The following is a 23286-nucleotide window of genomic DNA, read 5'->3' as shown; positions in this document are numbered from 1 at the left end:
CTCCCCGGCCCGAAACCAGGACAGTAAACAGAACAACTACAATCCATACTCAGTCCCCCAAAGCCTTGATTTTACTGTCTTGCTCCAGCTATTTGGTACTCCAGGGGACCAGCCTTCAAAATGGGATCCTCCATGGGCTTTGCAAAGGTTTGCTTGTCTCCCTCGCTCCTCCCGCGTGTCCACTGCCTCGTCATCCTCCCTCAACAAAGGCACCCGGGTTGTTGAAGACCGATGATCTAACAATGAATCTCCTCAGACAATCCTTATCCCCGCATCAATCGCATTGACAGTTTACCTCCTCTTCTCATTCCTGATCTTTCCATTCCTCCGACGCTACCAACAGCGCTATTCCCAATACCTACCCCTGCATGCTATATCCGCCCATACGCTGTCGCTGCGCGATCGCATAGCCGATACAGCCATGCGCCTTTTCCTCCCATCCTCTTGGAGGCGAGGAACGCATCTTGACGACCATGATAATATCAGCATAGATGATGAGGAAGGGGAACTCATGACTGGGATGACTATGGATTCCGTACGCCGGGAAGCTTTAGAACAACGGCGCGGGATGGCCGTCGACTCGACAAGTCGCCTCAGTCGAGAATTAGAAGAAGGTTTCATGGATGATAGTGATGAAGAAGAGCATGATGGGAGGAGAGGTGCACATGGCCAACATTGATTGTTCTGCGCTATTGCTTCTTCCAGATCCAGTTCATATTTTATTTCTTGGGCGGCGGTTTTCTTCTTTTCTACCATCATATCTACAGCGATTATGCATATTCGGAAATTGATTGCATTGTTTGGTTATAGACTGGTCTTTGTCGAATCACCTATGGTGCCTCATACTTGGTTTCGCTTTTCTTAGTGGGAACTAATACATAGAGGCGAATACAACAATTATACTGTTGAACTCCCAGGAATGGAAGTGCATTTTGGTGACGAGTTCCAACATCACACGATCAATTGATATAACCTGTCAGAATACCAACCAAAAGTATGGGATCCACTCAAAATGCGGTCTTTGTTCTGGACCTGCCAATCTACTGAGAGATCGACAGTGTACCCCACTTCGGCCATCTGCCAGACACAGAGCCCCTGCGTTATCAAAGAAGCAATTGAAACTAAAATATGAGGACCTGCAAAATCGACGCCTGAAATAGCCACTTTTGGTGCCGGAAACAGCCGCTTATAGACCTGTAACTTTAGATAGTAAGTTGTCACTCGATCGCCTTCCTTTCCAGTACCCTTTACTCCGTACTCCGTAGTTATTGGCCCTCGAATTTATTCAACCCCGAATAGTTGGTGCGGATAGATTCCACTATCAATTGACGGTCCATCACTTTCTCTTTCCACTTGAGGTAAAGTTTGGCTTCCCAATTGAGTACTTGACGAAATCCAATCCCCGGAGGCCTCGAACTCTTTTTCAAAAGAAACCGACAGATTCATTATATAGACACCCTCGGTCCACCTGGATATCCTCCGATGGAAGGGTGGATACTTATCCCATAAGGTATGGTCAGAGAACCGATAGGCTAAACTGTTCAAATATTTGACTTCTCCAACACCTAGTCCTCACCATCTGTTGGTAAAGTGAAACATTTGACAGTTTTCGTCAACATTCAATTTCGACATTCAAGCATCCAATGCCTCTTCACCCATATCACGGCCGAAACCAGACTGTTTAACTCCTCCAAATGGAATATTGACATGTAACATGCCCCAGCAATTAATTGTGACCTGGCCAGGTTCCAGGGCTTCGGAAACACGCTGTGTCCGATTAACATCATTCGTGAACACAGCGGCACTGAGTCCGAATTCGGTGGCATTGACCTTCTCAATGACTTCGGTTTCGGTAGTGAACTGTGCAATTTACTGGTAGCAACAGATAAGGAGGCTTTGAATAGACGCAATGGGACCGCTGCGTGCCAACCTCTTGTTTTTGCTATTTTTGCAGTCTCGGGGTTCAAATTCAGGCCGAGGCATTCATTTTCTTTTTATTTTCCCCCTTCCTTCTCTTTTTGTTTTGCTTGTGGTTGCTCTTCTACCTAGTCCATCGTGCCTTCCCAATGTATCTGTTTGCTGTCCCCGAGGCACAATGGAAGTGGGTCAGAAGTGATGGTGTGTTGCCTCAGGCATCAGATATTGCCTTCCTGCAGCTAAATAGTAGCCCCTATCAGCCCCGACTAATTAAAATTGTTTGAAAGACGGTTTTTTGCACAATTACCTGGTCCAAGCCTCACCCAAATGGTGATTTGCGAAGGTCTGGATTTGGGGGCCATTCAGGCCAAAATGGCTCAGTCTTAAAAAGCTTAGTTGACCTTGCCGGATCGGACTCGGACGAGTCCTCACTCACGGTATTTTTTTCCCCAGATTTGGCGCCCTTTTTCGCATTTCATTCCATATCCACCCCTACATTGATCTTCTACGGGGCGCTGCTTCGCTTTCGCTTGCAAAGAAGGTTGGGAAAGAAATACAGTTCACAAAACATGATTCCAGCTTCTACTACGAGAGGGCCTTCCACGAGCTGCGCGAAATGCCGAAAATGTCGAAAACGACTAGTCGTAAGGATTACAAAGCGGATCTGGTTTACACATGCACGCTCTTTAAGCAGATTGAGGTGAGCAATCTTTTTTACTTCCAAGAATGTTCAATGATGCGAGAATTTACTTACCGAAAATACTACATATAGACCCATTACTGCCCAGACTCGCTTAATAAATGGCATGCGCATATAGCCGGATTGAGCGCAATTATGAAACTGTACCGGCCTAAGAAGGGCGATTCTCCTATAATAGCTGCAATATACGGCCAACATCAAAAGTCCAAAGTGGTGAGAGCATCCTTTTATTTCCAACGTCATAATCTCTCCGGTATACAGATAGTCTGACTACAACGTATCCGTATCTAGCCACTTTCCCGACTCATGAATCTCCCCAAGCCCCTAGTCCAGTGGCTCAGAGAGCTTGGCGAAGGATTGCCATATGAGTTGATGCAGCTTCTTACGGATATGTCGTGTCTCTTCGTTACTGTTGATACTACCAGGGCCGATGAATCTCTCAATAATCAAGCCTGTCAGTCGCTGCTAGATGAATGTCTAGACCTAGAAAGGTGGTTTCAGAAATTCTTGACTAATGTCAGTGCATGTGGCACCAACGAAGATCCTCCTATATATAACCGCGGCGAAATCAAAACAGGAATGCCAGCCACATACGACCTATTCGGACCCGCCTACCAATTCACCTCAGTCGGCGAAGCAAACTTGCACATCTACACTTGGACTTCACTATCATCTATATACCCACTGATCCACCAGGCCCACGCCCTAGCAGAGCCTACTTCGACCAACAACGTGCCAAAATTTCTACTTGATGATCACTCCCCGCAACACGCGGCCCATCACCTTTCCGCCCTTTACATCAGCAAAGCACTCCGCTGTATCCCATACTGCTTACAAGAGGGCATGAACTCATGGCCATCTTTCTAATCTATTTCCCCAGCCGCGCAAGCCACGCGAGTATTCAGTCAGCAGAGCCGGAACTGGGACCGATTTTTCTGGGCAGCGGAGGCTGTACGGTATACTTCGCTTTTGGGGTGCGATTTTGCGGCGAGGCTTCATGAGAGATGTTTGGATATTTGGCTTAATCCGCCCAGACAGGCTAAATCGTACAGACTGCCTGATCACAAGGAGTTGTCTGAGCGTGGCGTGTGGGGTAGAAAGCAAGTCTGATCATAATATGTTGGCGAACCGAAAAACGTGGTCGGAGAAGATAATGAGTAGTACTGCCGCCACCCTTCTGACACAATTATGGTGCATTGGATGAAACGCCCGGGCGGTTCCAGATCATACGGATATGAAGATCAATTCACTTTGATAAACGTCGTCCAGGGGATATTTAATGCCATTTTCATCAAGCCATAGGTTTCCTAGATGGGCCGTGGCCTCGCGAAATGTACCGTTTGTCATTTCAGCTGTATCACAACTTGTGGGGTACCCCGCCGACCGCCGATAGAGAGTTGTCAGGAGATCTGCCCGGACCCTAGAGGAGGGGTATGCATTTCCAAGCATGTGGCCATCCAATAGAATATGCCAGGCGCAGCGATCTGAGGGCACCCATCTCTTGACACGATTCTCGCGCTGGCCGTAGATAGAGAATCAAGGAAGGTATTCGTCTCGTGGAGGAGGACGCGACGCGGGGTACTGTGCACGCTAGACGCCGCGTTGACAAGTGTTGTGAACGCGCGAGTCCTAGTAAAAGGAGTGGTCAATGTTTAGGCTCTCAAGTTGATGGGAAACAATTCCAACTGCTCCTCTATTACGTTTTGAGGTAGTTGTTAGTGATTCTGCCCGGTTGAATAGGATTTGCGCATTCCCAGGCGACAATGTTTGATGGTGGTGGATTGCGACATGGAGACTCCAATGTTGTAGGGTTCTCAGATTCTGTGAGATGAAATTTGTGATCGGATAATAGGACTCTTGGGTCTCTGGGTAATTTCCGGTGCTGGCTGATCAGTGTTCTCGCGGACCAGGCTGTAAGTGTCAGTATTGCGACTTTGCAAACATGAATCAAAGCCAGTAACACTGTCTGGTTGCAACCAAAGGTATCGAATGCTTCAAACGCACGCAAAGCAAGAGTTCCCTCTATTCCGAGTTCTGGCCAGTATTGTGTAGGTGCATGTTGTCCAGTTGTGGGTTGTCAATGACAATGACAATGACAATGCCCACTATCCAGCACAACTTGATCCCACGGGAAATCACCAGAGCGGAATTGATTGCAATGTTGGGACAAGAAAATGATCTCCTCACAATTCCGTCTGAAAGTGGTATTCAATCCCGGCAACGGGATCCGTATTTCCAGGGAGTAATTAGGTGCTTCAGTGGATCCGTGAGGGCGTTTTCTCCAATTTCCAACAACCTCCTCACGCGAAATGAAAACAAGGTGGGCGCAGTAGAGAGAGCGGGTCCGACGAAGTTGGAGTTTGGAGAAAGAGAATGGCGAAGGCCGAAATTCGGCGGAAGGACGGAGATCGATCGGGAGGGCCCCCGCGATGGAATTCAGGGGCCGGGAATCACGGCATCTTTAGTATCTCCAGTTGTCCGAAGCAGAGTTTCAATTGCCGCTGGTTGACCCCATTCTTGGTCTTGGTCTCTCCACGGCGCGTAGAATCATGCTTCTTTTTTTTCTCTAAAAAAAAACTTTTTTTACAGTAGCTCAACTGTTTGCGTGTCAATTACCCCTCAGCGGGGTAGCTGACATAATGAGGGGTAAATCCAGACGAATGGAGTAAGGTTTGCTCAGCGCACCAAGTTAATGCAGAGTTGGATGGGCTGACTGCGGGATGTGCAGCGGTACATGCCGGGCCAGTATGAAACAGACTATCGTGGTCGATCGTGTGTACATACATGTAACACTGGAGAACCTTGTTGTACATACATAGTAGATCAACTATCTACGGAGCCCCAAAATGGACTACCCCGCATGTACCATGTACATCTACCATGGCCCATGAGCAACCACAAGACCAACTATCAATTGAGGTATTGTAGTATATGCGCCAAGTCTTACTATAGCTACTTAGAACATGGACAAGTATACAAGCTACAGATGGGGACCTTACTAGTGGCTTAGTCTGACTGGTGGAGCCCAGAACGATCCAAATTGCCTACAGAAAACACGAACCACACATAGTCACCTCCCCCTCCCGTCCCTCGTGCGGAGAGATGAGCTTTGGTCGTGAGTGGCTCGTTCCCCCATTCCACCGGCCCCCCGACCGACAGCCCCGTCTCGTTTGTGCTGGAACTGGGATCTGAGGGGAGTACAGCGCGTGTTTTTGGGTTCGGCTCCATCCACATTGTCTCTGGTGGTGTTGGTCGAAGGAGGGGCTCGCAGAGGGGCCTTCCGTCTATATAACAGGCTTGCCTAGCCAGTCATCCAACTCTTTTTCTTCTCACTCTCATCATCATCCTCACCTCTTTACTTCCACATCCAACTCACTTTTAAGGTATGCCAAACTCAGATCTATCCATCAATCTATCCCCCGCCCTTACACATACACTTCCTTGCCCCGAGCTTTGTCCATAGCCTATTGTATGGCCTGCACAGTGCTCCACTCTTCCCCGCTCCTCACATTAGCCGCCTTCCTTCTCCAACGCCGTTTTGGGCCATTGACTTCATCGATCACCGGTTTTCCCGGGGTCGCTGTTATGTATAAAAGACATTCGCTGACCTTCTCTAGCTTCGTGCTTCTACTATCTTCTACTCTTTCATCCCCAAACATCTTTCACAATGGTATTTATCCGTTCCCTTTCCCAGCTTCGACGGCCAGCCGCCCAATTTATATCTGGCTCTCTCAAACCAGCTCCTCTTGGATCCTTCGCCAGGACTCCAGTGGCTGGTGCCTTTTCCAATGCCCGTACGCTAACCGCATCTGCCAATCTCCAGGGCAAGGTTCTTCTGGTTCTTTACGACGTAAGTCATTCTTTCACAGCAGTCAAAAGCAAATGTTCCGATGACTGACTTATACAACAGGGTGGTGAGCACTCCAAGCAGCAGCCTGGTCTTCTCGGTACCACCGAGAACGAGCTTGGTATCCGCAAGTGGCTCGAGGATGCCGGTCACACTCTGGTGACCACCTCCGACAAGGAGGGCGAGAACTCCACCTTCGACAAGGAGCTTGTCGATGCTGAGGTTATCATCACCACTCCGTTCGTCAACCCTTGCTCAATCGACAATCACACCACAATATAATATCAACTAACATGCCTGTTCTCTAGCTTCCACCCTGGCTACCTCACCGCTGAGCGCCTGGCCAAGGCCAAGAACCTCAAGCTGGCCGTTACCGCTGGTATTGGCTCCGACCACGTCGACCTGAACGCCGCCAACAAGACCAACGGCGGAATCACCGTCGCTGAGGTCACTGGCTCCAACGTTGTCTCCGTCGCCGAGCACGTCGTCATGACTATCCTCGTCCTGGTCCGCAACTTCGTCCCCGCTCACGAGCAGGTCGCCAGCGGTGGCTGGGACGTCGCTGCTGTTGCCAAGAACGAGTACGACCTCGAGGGCAAGGTCGTCGGTACCGTCGCTGTCGGCCGTATCGGTGAGCGTGTCCTGCGCCGCCTCAAGGCCTTCGACTGCAAGGAGCTCCTCTACTACGACTACCAGCCCCTGTCCGCCGAGACCGAGAAGGAGATCGGCTGCCGTCGCGTCGACAACCTCGAGGAGATGCTCGCCCAGTGTGACGTTGTCACCATCAACTGCCCCCTGCACGAGAAGACCCGCGGTCTGTTCAACAAGGAGCTGATCTCCAAGATGAAGCCCGGTTCTTGGCTCGTTAACACCGCCCGTGGCGCCATCGTCGTCAAGGAGGACGTTGCCGATGCTCTCAAGTCTGGCCACCTCCGCGGATACGGTGGTGATGTCTGGTTCCCCCAGCCCGCCCCCAAGGACCACCCTCTCCGCTACGCCCAGCACCCCTGGGGCGGCGGTAACGCCATGGTCCCCCACATGTCCGGTACCTCCATCGACGCTCAGATCCGCTACGCCCAGGGCACCAAGAACATCCTGGACAGCTACTTCTCTGGCCGCGAGGACTACCGCCCTGAGGACCTGATTGTTCACAAGGGTGACTACGCCACCAAGGCCTACGGTCAGCGCAAGTAGATCTGAAACTTATTAAAAGTTCTCCTTTGCGACTTAACAACACCAACACCAGACTGGCCTTTGGTTTTATGATTTTCCTTTTTATGAATTGTTCATATCTCATGATCCCGATTATCTTAGCGGTAAAATATCACAATATCACCATCTTCAACCCCAATATCATCTGCATTAGTATTTAGTCATTTGAAAGTCCTCCGTAGTTTCCAGGTACTAGTAGTCCATCTCCTTCAAGTTCGACCTCTTCATTAATTGGAATTCCCAACGTTAGCCCATTAGCAACATCACGTCTAAGTGTCACCAGGAATCCCGACTGATCTGCATAAGTCTGATTAAACGGATCATCATTCCCATACGCAAACATCCGCGCATGATCCTGCATCATCTGATCCGAAGGATCATTCCCCGCCGCAATCTGCGCCTGGAGATACGTAAAGAGTTCCTGACGAACGCTAAAATACCGATCCAAGGCCTCAGGCGCCTTGTCATTTTCCAACGGCCTATGTTCAAAATGCTCCCGCTCCCGCTCCATAACCGACGCCTTCCACGGATCCATCGTGCGGCGCTCCAACCCAAGCAAATAAGGCGGCATGGCATTCTCCACCAAACATTGAACATGCGGCTCAAAGCCCCAATCACCCTGCCACTGCGCCATATCCGCATTATTCTTGAAGTGCTCCGCCACATGCTCAACCCTCTCCTTCCAGCCCGCAAACCGCGCGTCGCAAAATCCACACCGTGACAGAAGCGGCGCAGTCGAGACCCGCCACTCGTCCATTGACGGATGGTAAGGCACACGGTGCACCAGGCGGAGATGCTGCTGCAAGTGATCCTTCCGCGAAAAGGAGCGGTGCTCGGTCATTTTTTCTCGACAGGTGAGGTACTCGTGCGTTTCGAGATGGTCAGCATCTACACTAGACGCGCGACAGAAGACACAGACGCTCAACCCATTAATCTCAACAACCCCGCCAGCCGGCGCGCAATTCCACCGCTCGATCGAGAGATGCAGTGCCTTCTCGTGCCGCTGCCAGTCATATTTGCTGCGAAACGAGTCACAGCAGAAAGTGCACTGGTAAGCGCGCCGTTCAAGTGCCGTCGACTGCGCCAGGCGATTAGCGGATCGTCTCAGCTTTCCGGCGGGGCCGACTGAGCCCCATCTTCGGGAGTGGCGTGGGGGGTCTTTGGTAAGGGCCGCTCGATATTTGAGACCGTGCAGAGGCAGACGAGTGACTCCGATTATCGCTGCTTATCGACGATGCTCCGAATTGAAACGAGCTGGTCGCGCTACTACTCGACCAAGCGGTGTCCAATGTGTCGTACTGCGGCATGGACTCACTAAAGGGGTAAAAGGGCGTGTTCTCCGCCGCGCGTAGAATATCGGTTGCTGCGGCTGGTTCGTTCTCCGGTGGTGAGTGCTGCCATCGTTCGAATGGGGAGAGTAATTTTTGGTCCAGGGACTCGGAATTGATATCGCGCGTAGCGTCCTTTTTGGGTAATTTACGGCGCCGCGCGTTCACGAACCAATTGAAGACCTGGCTTTTGTGTAACCCGGTTTGTTGCTCGAGGTCTTTTCTTTGCTGGTCGGTGGGATATGGATAGTCTTTGTTTTCGTAGAACCAGGACCTTAGGACCCTTACGGCGTCCGGGGGAAGGCGTTTGCCTCTTTTGCCTTTGTTGTGGGGTTCGGCGGGAGGATTGTTGTCTGATAAGATATCACCTGCGACTGATGATTCTTCTGAAAAGGCGAAAAGCGAGGAAGCGGCCGTTTGTTGCCCTGAGCTGTCCCCGTTGTGGTGGGCCTCATACTGGAAGATATCTTGGCATGGCCAATTCTCTGCAACGTCATTCGGACACCAATGGTCTATGTTGGCTAGTTCCTCGGCATTGTGTGTCCCCTGGTTTAAAGCTGTAGGTGGGAATTCAGAACTGATTAGATCAACGTGGGCACATTGGTCGGTGCGTGGGCTGTCTAGATTCAAGAACAGCGAGAAGTCAACGTCTTCAGGCTCGGGATTCTCGGCATTGAAAGACGAGGACATCGGAATGCTATCATGAGGTGCCCCGCTCTCGCTGTGTAAACTTTCCATCAATGTGCGATAGGCGTAGCAGATTAGCATACATCCATCAGGTTAGTCGACTGTTCGATCTTGCTGGAGGCGTGACCGTTGTGGCCGATCACACTGAGTCATCATGTCTTGGCACCGCGAGTCTCATTTAATGCCAAGGCTGAACCTTGATCAATCAATCGACATTAACAGTATTCAGCTTATTTTTTTAATTCATGAACACGGCGGACAGTAATGAATAGTATGACTGCTTCGAATCGCGCACGGTACTACTTAGGTAATAGTAGTCTACACTGCCTACCTGCCTAGGTAGGTACTAGTGGTAGTATATATTTCAAGTTCCAAGTTGGTGCCACCGTGGACTACCACGAATGTAGTATCTACTAGCCCTGGAGTAGTAGAACTTGAAGTGGCACCGGGGGGTATCCATTCCAGGGCTACCAGCACCTTTAGTGCCCAGGTGCCCACACTACTCCAGATCTACGGATAATGGCCATGGATACCTAGGTAGGTTTTCAAGTTATAATAACCTTAGAGGTGCTAGTACTAAGATCCGGATTCCAAGGTTTTACCATTGGCTACTACATATCTGGCAGAAATTCATCTTGCTCAAACTCAAGATGCATGACTTGCTTCGTTGCCCTTGGTTTGACCCTCGAATTAAAACTTCCATAGTAGTAGAATATCTGATCGGATCGATACCTTTCCTCCTCATTTGTTAACCCGTCCGTATCAACACAGTAATCACCATGGAAATGATTGCGCATGATAACCAGAATGTCAAAAGTCCCCAACTGGCGACCAAGAAGATGTTCAACTGGAAGGCCATTTGCGTATATCCAGATCGTATCTTGGACCCTTTGACCCCAGAAAAGCATCACACTGACGCCGGGATCGAATTGAACACGCTCGTCAAGCATCATCAACTCGAAAAATGTCTCCATTCTCAGGCCATTTCTTTGCGCAGTTAGATCGAGGTCCTGCTCTTTCTCATTTGACTTTTCCAAGGGTTTCTCGTTAGTTTTCCAGTACCAGGAGTGGAAGTGCGAGTCAATTCTACAAAAGGTCTTAGACGAACCAGGACTTTGTAACGGGAGCCCTCAAATGGATGATCCACGTCTCTAGTGTGTACTTGAAGTAGCGCCAGGCCATTTGCGGGTGGTTGTTGGACAAGCATTCGTCGCCAACTTGCTTCCTCCCGGATATAGGCTTCAGCCTTATGGGGATTGCGGATGATGTCCATGGACTGGGTGGAGAACAGTTCGGGCCGTTCTTGAGGGAAAAAAGAAGAGAAGACATTCGACAGGAGTGGATTGGGGACTTTCTCGCCGTCAATTTCCCCAATAGGCTTGAAGAATAAATGTTTTTGAATCGAGGGAAACTCCCGAATTGCATTATTCCAAGTTTGGCATGTCCTCTGTGTTATGAGAACTGTGCGCATGTCCGAGTGCAAGAGAATAATTTCCACGATCTCGGGAATGGCCAAGGCTTTGCTGGAGGCTAACTGATTAAATTCTGGCATGATGTGGGTTGGTTTATTTGTACGAAGAAATTGGAGAACCGATATGTTGTCTGCTGACAGGGACGATGCATAGCCACACTAGGAAAGGCTGCAGGCGGGGAGGATTGGGCTGTGCAGCATTATATAGCACTAATTGGTGTCATTCTTCATCAAATAAGGTGCTATAGTCAAGCTGGTTAAGATGCCTCGTTGTGGTCGTTTACTGTCCTATAGTGGATAGTAGCAATTTCCAATTCCGAGGTGGCCCCGGTTCGAATCCGGGTGGCGCCATATTCATTCTCAATTTCTTTTTTGTCTTTTTCTTGAACTGTGGAGACAGGTTTGCTTTCGACGGGACGTGCCTGGGAGTGGAGAGCCACTCCCGCCGCGAATGATACGCGGCGATTGATAATCCCGCTAATCTCCGCTCCGAGATTTCGGAGTTGCTGCCCCAGTCTTAAATTTCCCCAAGTTTATCATGATTTCTCCCTGCTCCGTCTCTTTCTTTTTGCGCCCTTTGCAATCACTCTCCGACCTATAAATAAATACTGTCGGATCTACCTACATCCAGTCATCTCGCCGAACATCATCCAGATCCTATCCGATGAGACCAGTGTCAACAGTGCTCGCGCAGTCGCTCATGCGCGACTGGAGCGCACAACTACATCAGAGTTCAAAATTTGCTAGATCCATATCAACCACAACATGTCACCCAAGTCGCCTTCGTGCGCGTCTCGAAATCCCCCCTCCCTTCCCCGTTACGAAATCTTGTCCTGAACCGAGCTGTAACTGTCCGCCAACACCAGCCATGCCCGAGGGATTACCAATTGACCACGAACAAGTCTTAAACGGGACAATGGCAGCCTACGCACAGCAACTAGTTATATGCACTGACCAACGAGACTGGACAAGCCGCATTGAAAACGACGGAGAAAACAAAAGCTGGGGTGACCTGGTGCGAGGGCTTAAGCGTTTGTTAAGCCGAGGCGGCCCATATCTTGATGTTTGTGACCCTACTACAACCATTTCATATGATCTATCTTCTGACTGTATGCATATTTGTCATTTTAGCCTTTCAATAATGTCCTCGTCTCTACTTCGTCTATCGCCCCTGCTACACAAGGCCCCTCCACTGCCTCCGCACTTCTTTTCCCCAGCTTCAAATACATCCCCTCCATACCAGTAGAAGCTGGAAAATTGTCTAATGGAGCCGCCGATTTGACTTCGTTTGTCCGCGCATTTCTTCTGCCTGAACGCCTACACGACATGCACTCCGCGCTACCGGAAGCCAAACGAACAGAAATGACCCGGGTTCCCGAGCTTTCGTCCAACTTTAATGGCATAATTGACATCAATCACTCGCCTACAATCCTGATCTGTGGTCACGGAGGTCGAGACATGCGCTGCGGTGTCATGGCGCCCGCTCTGGAAAGCGAATTCCAGCGCGTGCTTCAAGCGCAAGGGTTCAATTCTGCCAGCGGTGACGGTACCACCATTGACGATCCCAGTCATGCCAATATCGGTTTAATTAGCCATGTTGGTGGGCACAAGTATGCCGGTAATATTATCATCTACATACCGCCCAAGATGACGGTGGGAGCTTCTGCTGAGCCTCACCCGCTGGCGGGTAAGGGAATTTGGTACGGCCGAATCGAGCCCAAGCATGTGCAAGGACTAGTCGAAGAGACTATCCTTGGGGGTAAGGTGGTGACGGACCATTTTCGTGGAGGGATTGATCGCAACGGTGATATATTGCGAATGTAGACTTAAATATGATGGACTTAGTGCGTATAGCACGCATGGTGTATTGATAGATACAAAGTATGGATTGAAATGAAAATAATTTACATTTATCGAACACGTATTTAGACTTGAGTGTGCCATGAGTGAATAAATAAAAGTTAAATCTAGTGTACTCTATCGATTCCAATTAAGCTGAGCGGATATCCATGGAACACGCTAGTCCTAGTCGGGTCTAATGCTGCCTGGGCTCCGGGGAAGTTTTGAAGTTGGAGATCAGACAATCTTTCCAACAACAAGTGGTCGATACCGCTCCTGTTCAATAATCATCCTACGGTCGTGCTGACATGACGATAAATTCGTCATGCAGACACTCTCACGTATTCGATTGACGCCCCTGGCAGCGCACGCCCGGAGCTGCGCGCGCCCTCACCAACTCCGATTCCCTCTCGCGTCCAATGCCTTCACTCGCCTTGCGACAACTTCCTCTATCTCTCGAAAACTCGACCTTCCGGCCCTCGACAAGAAATGGCAGGCGAAATGGCAATCCGACGCGACTTTAGCCCAGCCCGCGCCCGAGAAATATACCGAGCCGAAGCCGCAGTCCTATGTCCTTTCGATGTTCCCCTACCCCTCCGGCACTCTGCACATGGGCCATGTTAGAGTATATACGATTTCAGATGTGCTGTCGCGATTCTACAAAATGCGCGGACATGACGTCCTGCATCCAATGGGGTGGGACGCCTTTGGGCTCCCGGCAGAAAATGCGGCGATTGAGCGAGGCATTGATCCGGCGGAATGGACGGAGCAAAATATGGCCAAGATGAAGGAGCAATTGCGCGGGATCTCGACTTCGTTTAATTGGGACAGGGTGCGTTGGATTGGAATGAACATTCGGCCCCGAATTCATTGGGTGCATTGACTGACTCACTATTTTTAGGAGCTGGCAACTTGTTCCCCCGAATTCTACGCGCAAACACAACGGATATTTTTGATGCTGTACGAGAAGGGACTTGCGTATCAGTCTGAGGCGCTTGTCAACTATGACCCCGTTGACAAGACAGTGCTGGCCAATGAGCAGGTAGGCGACCAATACTAGAACGCGGTGGAGTATGCCTGTTGACTTCGTCTTAGGTGGATGCCAATGGATTTTCGTGGCGCTCTGGAGCTAAGGTTGAAAAGTTAAACCTCAAGCAGTGGTTCTTCCGGATCACTCAATTTAAGGAAGAGCTCTTGAAAGACTTGGACTCACTTTCTGGGGGCTGGCCCGAGAGAGTGCTATCCATGCAGCGAAACTGGCTCGGCAAGTCCCACGGAGCTAAAGTAAAATTTCCAGTCACCATCAACGGAGAGAAAGAGGTTGATGTTGGTGTTTTTACGACTCGCCCTGACACACTATATGGCGTTGAATACCTGGCTCTATCGTTGAACCACCCCATCGTGTTGGAGGCAGCCGAAAAGGACCCGGCTCTTCGCAAATTCCTGGATGAGGCGGCCTTACTCCCACCTGACTCGAAGGCCGGTTATATTCTCAAAAGCGCCGAGGCGTCGCACCCCCTTTTGAAAATCGACAAAAACAGCCCCCATCTGCAGAGGAAGCTACCGATTTTCGCGGCACCCTATGTGCTAAGCGATTACGGCGAAGGTGCAGTGATGGCTGTTCCTGGTCATGATGCCAGGGACCTGTCATTTTTCAAGGAAAACATGAATCCTGAGTCGATTCCTATTGTCATTAACTCAGAACCTCCGAAATCTGAGGATGGTGGCCTTGTGGAATCGGTCATCCCTGCTCGCGACGCGACGGCTTTTACCCACGAGGGTTTCCTCTCTTCAAGTTGCGGGAAATACCAAGGCCTGTCATCCAAAGAAGCTACGAAACAGATTGTTACTGACCTCGAGAAAGTGGGACAAGCTGAGTTCATGGAGAACTGGCGGCTGCGGGATTGGCTAATTAGTCGGCAACGGTACTGGGGTGCCCCGATTCCAATCATTCACTGTGGAGACTGTGGCCCTGTCCCTGTACCCGTGAAAGACTTGCCCGTTAAATTACCCAAGATCGAAGGTGACTGGCTGAAGGGCAAGAAGGGCAACCCCTTGGAGTCATCCGAAGAATTCCTCCACACCAATTGTCCCAGCTGTGGAGGGCCAGCGAAGCGTGATACAGATACCATGGACACATTTGTAGATTCATCATGGTACTACTTGCGCTTTTTGGATCCCAGAAACAATGATGCTCCATTCTCGCCATCTGTCGCTCGCCCTGTGGATTTCTATATTGGAGGCGTGGAGCACGCCATTTTGCACCTACTTTATGCCCGCTTCATTTATAAGTTCCTCGCACAGTCTGACCAATTCCCCGACATTCCTCATGACAAGGGTCTGTCAGCACCTGCAGAACCTTTCAAGACCCTTCTCTCCCAGGGTATGGTGCATGGAAAGACTTTCATTGAACCGTCAACGGGTCGATTCTTACATCCGTCTGAAGTGGATATCTCAGACCCGGAAAAGCCCCTGATCAAGGGAACCCAAATCACCCCCAACATCTCCTTTGAGAAAATGTCCAAAAGCAAGCATAACGGTGTTGACCCGACCGATTGCACAACTAAGTACGGAGCTGACGCTACCCGCGCGCAAATTCTCTTTGCTGCCCCAGTGAGTGAAGTGCTGGAGTGGGACGAAGCTAAGATCGTTGGCATTGAGCGCTGGTTCGGCCGTCTATGGAAACTTGTCATTGATGCTCAAGAAATACTGCATAAATCGAGCTTCACGATTCCCGCCTCTGACCTGGACGCTTCAATTGGCCACGTAGCTTCTCTGCCCCCTTCATTGGAGGCGCTCAGCGATTCTGATGCAGATGCAATCCTGGCTACTCATAACACCATCACTTCTATTACATCATGCATTGAGAACAACCCCTATGGTCTCAACACTGTCGTCTCAGATCTGACAAAATTGACCAACGCTCTCGGCTCGGCTCCTCCATCCTCACCTCTTATTCTTTACCTCTCTGTCTCCGCCCTCCTCCGCCTTCTTTCGCCCATTGCCCCAGCACTGACTTCGGAGTCATGGGAAGTACTGCACAAGTCCCTAGTTCAAGGGGCCAGTCCTACCACCGTTGTTCCATCCATCCATGCCTCGTCCTGGCCAACTCCACTTCTCTCATCCGAACAGGTTGACGCTCTTTCTGCCCGTGGGGGCCAGACTGTGGCTATCCAGATTAATGGAAAGATGCGATGTGCTGTCAATATTCCACGGATGCCATCTGCTGCGCCTACCTCCCAGGGAAAGAAATCCGGTCCCACGCAGGAAGAACAGGAATGGATAATAGGCCATGTTCTGGAGACCACCGAAGGCAAATTTTGGCTGAAAGAAAAGAATGACTGGGAGAAGAGACGACGGGTGATAGTTGTGAAGGGTGGTAAGCTGGTCAACGTTGTATTCTGATCAGGGCTTGGGTCACATACAACTCATACCCTCCATTCTGTATTTTAACATCCTCAAATAGACATGTACACTAGACATAAAACCTTTGGAAACAATTGAAACAAACCATCATTTCATTGACCATCTTAAAACAATCAGGTACGACCACCAGTGGGAAGCCGAATCCATCAAAAGTCATACTTCGAAAAAATCTCCGCGCTCGCCTTCTCGAACTCCCGCACAATCGTATCCTTCCTCGCGGTCGACCTGACTGATACCCGACAAGCAAACGGCCTCGCACCGAGAACCAGCCCCTCCTTATACCCAGTCTGCGGGCCAATATCAACATCAACAGGCAAACCAGTCTTCTCATCCACCCCGGGCCCAATATCAAAGGCCCAAATGAGCTTCACAATCGCCAGGAACAGATTACGCTCTGCAAGGTGCATCCCAGGACAAATCCTCCGCCCAGCTCCATACCCATAATGATCACGCTGATCAACGTCAAGAACACTCGCCAACTGCGGAGCAATCGCCGTCTTTCCTTTAAAATGATCCGGATCAAAGACATCTGGATTAGAAAAATATGCCGCGTCACGGTGAAGGCCCCACACATTAACTATGACCGTCGAGCCTTTAGGAATAAAATAGCCGCCGACCCAATCATCTAATAAATAAGGTCAGTCTTGTTCGCGGTTTTCAATGCATGCATCCCGATTTGCCCTCGCACAAAGCCGGATTAGTACTACATACCTTCCGTAACAGCATGCGGAAAAGCAAGCGGAAGAACCGGCCTCCAACGCATAGCCTCTTTAACCGTCATAGCCACATACGGCAGACGGGCATAGTCCTCCCAAACAGGCGTTCTATCTTCGCCAACAATGCTATCAACCTCGCTCTGCGCTTTGCGCAGAATATCCGGCCATTTGCTCATAGCGTGGATGAAAGACTGGATAGCTGTTGCGGTCGTGTCAGAAGCCCCCTCATTCAAGACTCCGCAGAGAAAGTAGATCTGATGGTCTGTCAGACCGAGTTTCTCGCTCTGGTCCAGAACAGAGTCCATCACGGTGGTGCGGGGGTATGTGGGGTTTGCACGGCGCGTTCGAACATGGGATAATAGGCTGCTGTATAGTGAGTCCATGTTTGATCCGAGTCTTTTTGAAGTCTTTGTCCAGTTGTTGTAGAGGCGTTGTGGGAGCCAGTGGAAGATCGGGAATATGTCGACGGGTGGTGTGGCGCCAGGTTCCATTAATTGGACCCAGTCGTCCTGGAGGGATCGAATGCATGAGAATGGATTATGTTGCGTACATTGAATTCTACTCCTAGTAGTAGGACGGACTTAAACTCACCATAATATTATATAAACGAGTCATGTGTGGCGTATCCAAGCTAGGCGTCCGCATACCGAAAACTAATACATCAGCAGCCTGCCACAAATTCAAGGTACACTCGATATCAGACTTACTTATACTCATAGCAACACTGTTACTAAACCTCTTCGGATGCAGCATATGTTGATCCGGCCGCTGGCAAAAATCGAAGAGCATCTGGACAGCCTCGGCATTCTGCACCGGAACATAATCCTTCTCCACGACCGACTCCATGAAATTCTGATGAACGAGTTTGCGGAAAACACGCCATAGCGGCCCATATTGCATTACGAGCATGTGCTCGCCTTGGGTGATTAGGTTATCGGATACATACGATGGAGGGCGCTGGCTATATTTGGAACTTCTTTTGTCGATGAGTTCGCGGACAAGGTGGCGGTCTGTGAGGACGATGGAGGTCCCTGATCCTATTTTTATGGAATATATTCCTCCGTATTGCTGGGCCCATTCTGTGAGTCTGGGAACTATTATTAGTAAAATATAAACAATGCGGATAGAATAGCCCTTGTATCATAAAAGGAAGACTCATACTTGATGAAGGCCCCGGTCTTAGGAAGCTGGTGTAGGTTTCCTAAGATGGGGATGGTTGGAGGACCTGAATAATGTCACTATTAGTTGATTCGAATCAATAACAAGGTCACTCATTCAAAATTCAAACTGACCAGGTGGAAGATTCTTGCCTCGCCGCCCTGAAGTAAGGCAGGCATAAACCAAACCACAGAGTCCAAAAGCGAAAAGTAACACAAATATCATCACGTCAAACAACGAACTTCTTTTTGTTCAAAGATCGATAATACTACGAGGGCCCCTCAATCGTGAAAGGTGGCAGAGATATGCCAACTTGAAATACACACGACAGCTGCAGTTATTTAAGCCATATTCCTCAACGTCCTATCAGTGGCAGGTATATCCAAGCGATTCGCCTCCATTGCACGAAACAACGTAGCTGCATTTCGCCGCAGGATTTCACATCTTCCAAACGCTCCGTATCTATCGTCACTGAGCAAACTATGCATGGTGCTTATGGAAAATGATTCTCCGATTTGCCCATGGAGTGGGGTACTGTGTCCGAATATGCAGCTTGCTGTCATATGTAACATTGGATGAGGGGGGTTCTGCCTCCAGCTTGATGGGCCAGGACAGCAGTATGAGTGACGGGGTCCTGATAACGGTCGCTCATAGAATACCAGGATAGACTGACAAAGCGGGTTACTACATCTTATTTGAGACTCGGGTATATTATCACATCTTGATCTATAGGAGGAGATACTGAAGAGAAAGGGATGCCACCCACCTTCTACCCGAGCTAGAGGATGGAAAATCTTGAATAGAATCGACCCGGATCTAAGATCCAACTCCGTGTGGAGACTTTCGAGTCTTAAAGTGGTAACTATGTAGATGGATGTTTCTCGCAAGGCGTGCGACAAGGGGTTGTTGATCTATTGCGGGACAGGCACAGATAGGTAGGTACCCGGGCGACGGCGTAGTCAGGTCAGGTTTTATATCACGAGCTCAACAGCACACAAACTGCTAGTTCCCGAGTTCCTGGCCAGAAACCTGCCACTATTGAGCTGGCAGGGCAACTTGTCTTACTTTGTTGGCTTTGAAGGGGCTGGGGCTGGGCGGCTGCAAGGGCTGGAATGTGTCTCAGTGTGAACCGACCCGAGGAGGTTTGGGTGATTTTGGGGCGACCTGCAAATTTCGAAAGATGAAAGTTTTTTTTTGGAAGTGATCGTGTAGATATTTGAGTTCTGTGGTCTTCTTTTAGTGAGGCAGATCCGATTGTTGCCTAGGTCACGGAAATTGAAATATCGAGGATCTAGGGATGGTTCCATTTTTCTCCGTCGTTGGTGTTTTGGTATTACAAAGTTGTACCTAATAGATAAGTAGATAGAATTAGTAGCGATCTGGAATTCTTATGTGAATTATAATTGGTAGAATTAAATATTAATATAATTCAAGATTGAGCTCAGTCTATCGAAGCACAGCTTCGATGCGCCGTAAACTGACAGTCCTAAGAACAGACAACATGAACCTAACTGAACATGATTTTGACTGCCTTGTCACCTTCTGGCCTCAATAAAATTTACAAAGTCAAAGATTTGCTCTACTAAGCACTGGTTCCTAACTTTCGAGGTTTATTTTTCAATTCCAAGTCACGATATCTATCTAGAATGTTCATGCTTGACACTGGAAGATCCTCGATCCTGTCGTAACAGTAATGGGACGCCCTGATACGTTCATGATCTTTTCAATGGCGTGTAGGAGCCCCGGGTCCTTTGCTGCAGCGCCCATGATGTCAATTACTACTGGTTAGTATTCAGTTCTCTTGGTGATCTTTGACTCATATGGTACCTCGCCAATAGTAATAGCGATATCGGGGGCGCCTAAGATGGGTGGAAAAACAAGCTGATCTAGCGCAGACTGCCAACTGGGCGATGGCGACGACTCGTCCCTATAATTCAGAGCAACGTTTCCAATTGGAAGAACAGACAACGGTTCAGCCTCATTGGTATATTTGTCAAGCATTGTGGCAATCAACCATTCCCTATAGATGTCCATCCGCTGAACGGCATCTTTGTGCTGTTCTTCAGACACAGCTGCCTCTCTTTCCCATTGGTATTGTAGGATCAGGCCGCTGCCAGAATCTAATTTGTGATTCATGGCATACTCACGAAGTGGGCTTCGGCTTGACTGCTGCTAGAAAAGTTCTATATGCACCATTGTGCAGCCGATAAACCTGCTTTAATGCCTTTTCGATGTAGAGGTATGGACCTAGCTGTAAGTTCCAAGGATTGCCTTTTTGCTTTTCCATCTGAATCCAGCGATTACCGAGTAAATTCAGATATTGTCGACTGCTAAGTGACACGGTATGCGCTGCCATGACTCGGGTTATAATCAAACCCGCCAGAGATGTTTCTTTGGGCTGGAAGTCACTGCTAAATAGTTGTCCAAGGTAATCGTTCCTAGTTGGGCTGAGAGGTGTTCCATCCTCAGTTTCTACTACTGTCACGAGCAGCGGACCAGCGTCCCCCGTAAGATCTTCGGTCAATTCAAACTACAATGATCATCTGTCAATTTCTCCGGGGGCGTGCGATAAAGGGGAAGAGGTATCTCCTACCGGAATGTGCCCAGTAGCGACATATCGCAAGTCTCAAATCGAAAAAAATAAACATCCATAGATGATCCTCCAGCTGACCAATTTGGGGTTAGCATGTTCAAGTTGGTTTTATCGAGTCCTCCCCCGATCGAACTTCTATTTCGGGTCTTGTGTCTCGCTGAAAAACATGGCAAGCGTCGCAACATTGTGTCAAGTCGTGCTCTTCGCTCCTTTTAGCTCAGTTCCACAATACGACGTCCGACTTAACAAGTGGCGAGAATGTAATAGCTATCACAGAAAGGATATTGTGCGCCGGGAAAACAAGTTTTTTTTTTAGTCAAAATACGGTTTAATATTGATTGGGGGCTTGAAAACCTTGGAAGTGGGTTGCGAACAACCTGAACTTGGGTGGAGGGTGAAAATTGAAGGGGTTGGGGTGAAGGAGGAGAGTCAAGCGGCTGCCAGTGAAAGATAGGCAACACACTGGCAGGTCAAAGAAATTTCTATGACTTGGCAACCCTTTTGGTAATTTTTGGCAGGTGTATATCTATTAAGTGTAATACTTGTGGTAATTGCCATTGCCATTGCCATGGCCGATCCATTTTTTTTTACTAGTAACTACAACTAGTAGTAGGTATATATACCTAGTGTGTAACAACAGCAACCTTGGAACTACTATCTCCAACTACTCCCAGGGCTATTACCTACCCACTGCTCGTAGTAGGTAGATGAGTACTACTCTGAAAGTGCCACTAGTAGTATATAGGGTATCAAAACATCTATAAATTAGTAGGTAATAGTATGGTTCGGGCGCAGTATAGTGAACAAGTATTTTATAAGAAAATAATAAATGTCACAGGCATATTTGTGCCCGTGATGGGTTCTGCACCCGCGGTGCACCCATATTCCAGGTCTAGAAACAGGAAAGAAGATATTGACTCGAAATCTCATCTTCAATATCGAAATCATCTAGCGCCAGATTTAGACTCAGTGAACGATACCAGACCGTAATAAGACTCAGTCAAAGGCCACAGACACTTCGCAAATGCAACCGCCCCAACAACGAGAAGCAGGTAGTACGCAACCGTCCAACCAACACCCAACTGACCATCATCGTCATCAGCCACAAAATTCCCATCCGAATCCTCTTTGCCACGGGTATTGACCGGTACCCCGAATTCCTCTCCCGCTTCAACGCGGCCCCAGAACCGAGGTAACCCGCACCAGTTGCAGAAACTGTGGACCAAAATGACTGCGATCAGGGATCCAGTACGGAGGTAAATAAATGTCGCATACCAACCGAAGATGGTGGTGTAGCCGAATTGGAAGAGCGATCGTAGCAGAGCAGCCACAGCCGGCGTATCGGGGTGAGTGAGTCTAAACTCGTAGAAATGATGCACATGCGCGATGCCAAAGTACAAGGGTGCGATGAATACCACTCTCCCAGGCGAAATATGCGCTAGAAGATGCAGTGGGATAATGGCCGACCGGAACATCACCTCCTCAGTGATGGGGCCCTGTATAGAGTGTCAGTTATCAAGTTATCAAGCATAGGGTTCAGGTTCCCTGCCAGTTGGCATCGCGGGCCGCGGGAACCATGGTAGAGAACCAGGGACACTCAAACTTACAGCGACATAATTTCTCCAGCCGATCCAGCCGCTCAGGCTCTCTGACAATTTACTGCGACGAAACCACGTCCGCCATTCGCCTTCGACAATGCCCCTTTCGAAGAGGGGACCCAAGAACAAGATGGCTGTTAGCAGTAGGCTTCGGAGAATATCCGCCAAGTCGATAGGCCACCAGCCGAGTAAACTCAACGCCGCGCCGAGGGAAGAATTACCCTCCTCGACAATGAGCCATAGCACAATGATGGAACTGGCGATGCAGGAACCCGTGACAGCGCGGATGCGAGCGCGTATCACAGAGGGCGCATCTCGACTCAGAGTTGGCGATGGCCGCGTGGCGTGCGACAGATAGAAAGGCAAGACATAGAGTAATGTAAGGGCGACCTGGAATTTGATGAGTTAGGAAGGGAAAGCGAATGATCAAAACTTTTTTTTTTTTTGAGTCCAATTCTAATTAAACACCCGAGGAAGGGGGGATGGGGGGAAGTCTCACGGAGAAGACGACGACGGTGTGTACCGACAGTGAAGGCTCATCTAGCGGGCGGTGTTAGCTGATGTGTCCGAAGTTTGCTTGGGGGGGGGAGGAACTCGGGAGATCGAGTTATTTCCCACTCACCCTGGCCTTTGGAATACAGACTCTTCAGACGTGCGAGTATCCCTACAGGAGCCATAGTGGGAGGACACGTCGAGAAGTGCGTCGAGAAAGAGTGATATCGACTTGGGCTTGGAGGTTCAAAGGCGACAACCTTTTGATCATTTCAAGTTGGCCCGTCTTCGGCTTGGGGCCA

The 23286-nt window shown here is 49.3% G+C and overlaps 9 protein-coding genes across 9 annotated transcripts; 4 read left to right on the top strand and 5 right to left on the bottom strand.

Moving 5' to 3' along the window:
* Window positions 1-120: 120 nt before the first annotated feature.
* Window positions 121-679, top strand: N7533_004790 (uncharacterized protein; the record flags this gene model as incomplete). Its single annotated transcript, XM_057101440.1, has 2 exons — window positions 121-147; window positions 257-679. The coding sequence occupies 2 exons, from the start codon at window positions 121-123 to the stop codon at window positions 677-679; spliced, it is 450 nt and encodes a 149-aa protein (XP_056961070.1).
* Window positions 680-2542: 1863 nt separating this feature from the next.
* On the top strand, window positions 2543-3484 carry N7533_004789 (uncharacterized protein; the record flags this gene model as incomplete). The annotated part of the gene is made up of 3 exons (XM_057101439.1): window positions 2543-2617; window positions 2690-2830; window positions 2909-3484. 3 exons carry the CDS (start codon window positions 2543-2545, stop codon window positions 3482-3484), a joined length of 792 nt encoding a protein of 263 aa, XP_056961069.1.
* A 2800-nt stretch (window positions 3485-6284) lies between these two features.
* fdh (formate dehydrogenase (NAD+) FDH1) lies at window positions 6285-7658 on the top strand (the record flags this gene model as incomplete). Its single annotated transcript, XM_057101438.1, has 3 exons — window positions 6285-6467; window positions 6528-6703; window positions 6773-7658. The coding sequence occupies 3 exons, from the start codon at window positions 6285-6287 to the stop codon at window positions 7656-7658; spliced, it is 1245 nt and encodes a 414-aa protein (XP_056961068.1).
* A 175-nt stretch (window positions 7659-7833) lies between these two features.
* N7533_004787 (uncharacterized protein) lies at window positions 7834-9742 on the bottom strand (the record flags this gene model as incomplete). Its single annotated transcript, XM_057101437.1, has 2 exons — window positions 7834-8897; window positions 8992-9742. 2 exons carry the CDS (start codon window positions 9740-9742, stop codon window positions 7834-7836), a joined length of 1815 nt encoding a protein of 604 aa, XP_056961067.1.
* A 560-nt stretch (window positions 9743-10302) lies between these two features.
* N7533_004786 (uncharacterized protein) lies at window positions 10303-11243 on the bottom strand (the record flags this gene model as incomplete). The annotated part of the gene is made up of 2 exons (XM_057101436.1): window positions 10303-10719; window positions 10800-11243. 2 exons carry the CDS (start codon window positions 11241-11243, stop codon window positions 10303-10305), a joined length of 861 nt encoding a protein of 286 aa, XP_056961066.1.
* A 787-nt stretch (window positions 11244-12030) lies between these two features.
* On the top strand, window positions 12031-16406 carry N7533_004785 (leucine--tRNA ligase NAM2; the record flags this gene model as incomplete). The annotated part of the gene is made up of 5 exons (XM_057101435.1): window positions 12031-12177; window positions 12294-12921; window positions 13367-13833; window positions 13903-14043; window positions 14097-16406. The coding sequence occupies 5 exons, from the start codon at window positions 12031-12033 to the stop codon at window positions 16404-16406; spliced, it is 3693 nt and encodes a 1230-aa protein (XP_056961065.1).
* Window positions 16407-16573: 167 nt separating this feature from the next.
* On the bottom strand, window positions 16574-18366 carry N7533_004784 (cytochrome P450; the record flags this gene model as incomplete). The annotated part of the gene is made up of 5 exons (XM_057101434.1): window positions 16574-17052; window positions 17139-17652; window positions 17735-17796; window positions 17851-18230; window positions 18305-18366. Coding segments are annotated over 5 exons (1497 nt in total), but the record flags the coding sequence as incomplete, so codon positions are not given.
* Window positions 18367-20086: 1720 nt separating this feature from the next.
* Window positions 20087-20437, bottom strand: N7533_004783 (Amidase; the record flags this gene model as incomplete). Its single annotated transcript, XM_057101433.1, has 1 exon — window positions 20087-20437. One exon carries the CDS (start codon window positions 20435-20437, stop codon window positions 20087-20089), a length of 351 nt encoding a protein of 116 aa, XP_056961063.1.
* Window positions 20438-21838: 1401 nt separating this feature from the next.
* N7533_004782 (CAAX prenyl protease RCE1) lies at window positions 21839-23169 on the bottom strand (the record flags this gene model as incomplete). The annotated part of the gene is made up of 4 exons (XM_057101432.1): window positions 21839-22390; window positions 22502-22882; window positions 22992-23032; window positions 23115-23169. 4 exons carry the CDS (start codon window positions 23167-23169, stop codon window positions 21839-21841), a joined length of 1029 nt encoding a protein of 342 aa, XP_056961062.1.
* Between the last annotated feature and the right edge of the window lie 117 nt (window positions 23170-23286).

The sequence above is a fragment of the Penicillium manginii genome (assembly GCF_028828005.1).
Source record: "Penicillium manginii strain IBT 31320 chromosome Unknown utg000004l:1.0-7231830.0:1.0-7236170.0, whole genome shotgun sequence".
Lineage (NCBI taxonomy): Eukaryota > Fungi > Ascomycota > Eurotiomycetes > Eurotiales > Aspergillaceae > Penicillium > Penicillium manginii.
This window is presented reverse-complemented; position numbering and strand designations above follow the sequence as displayed.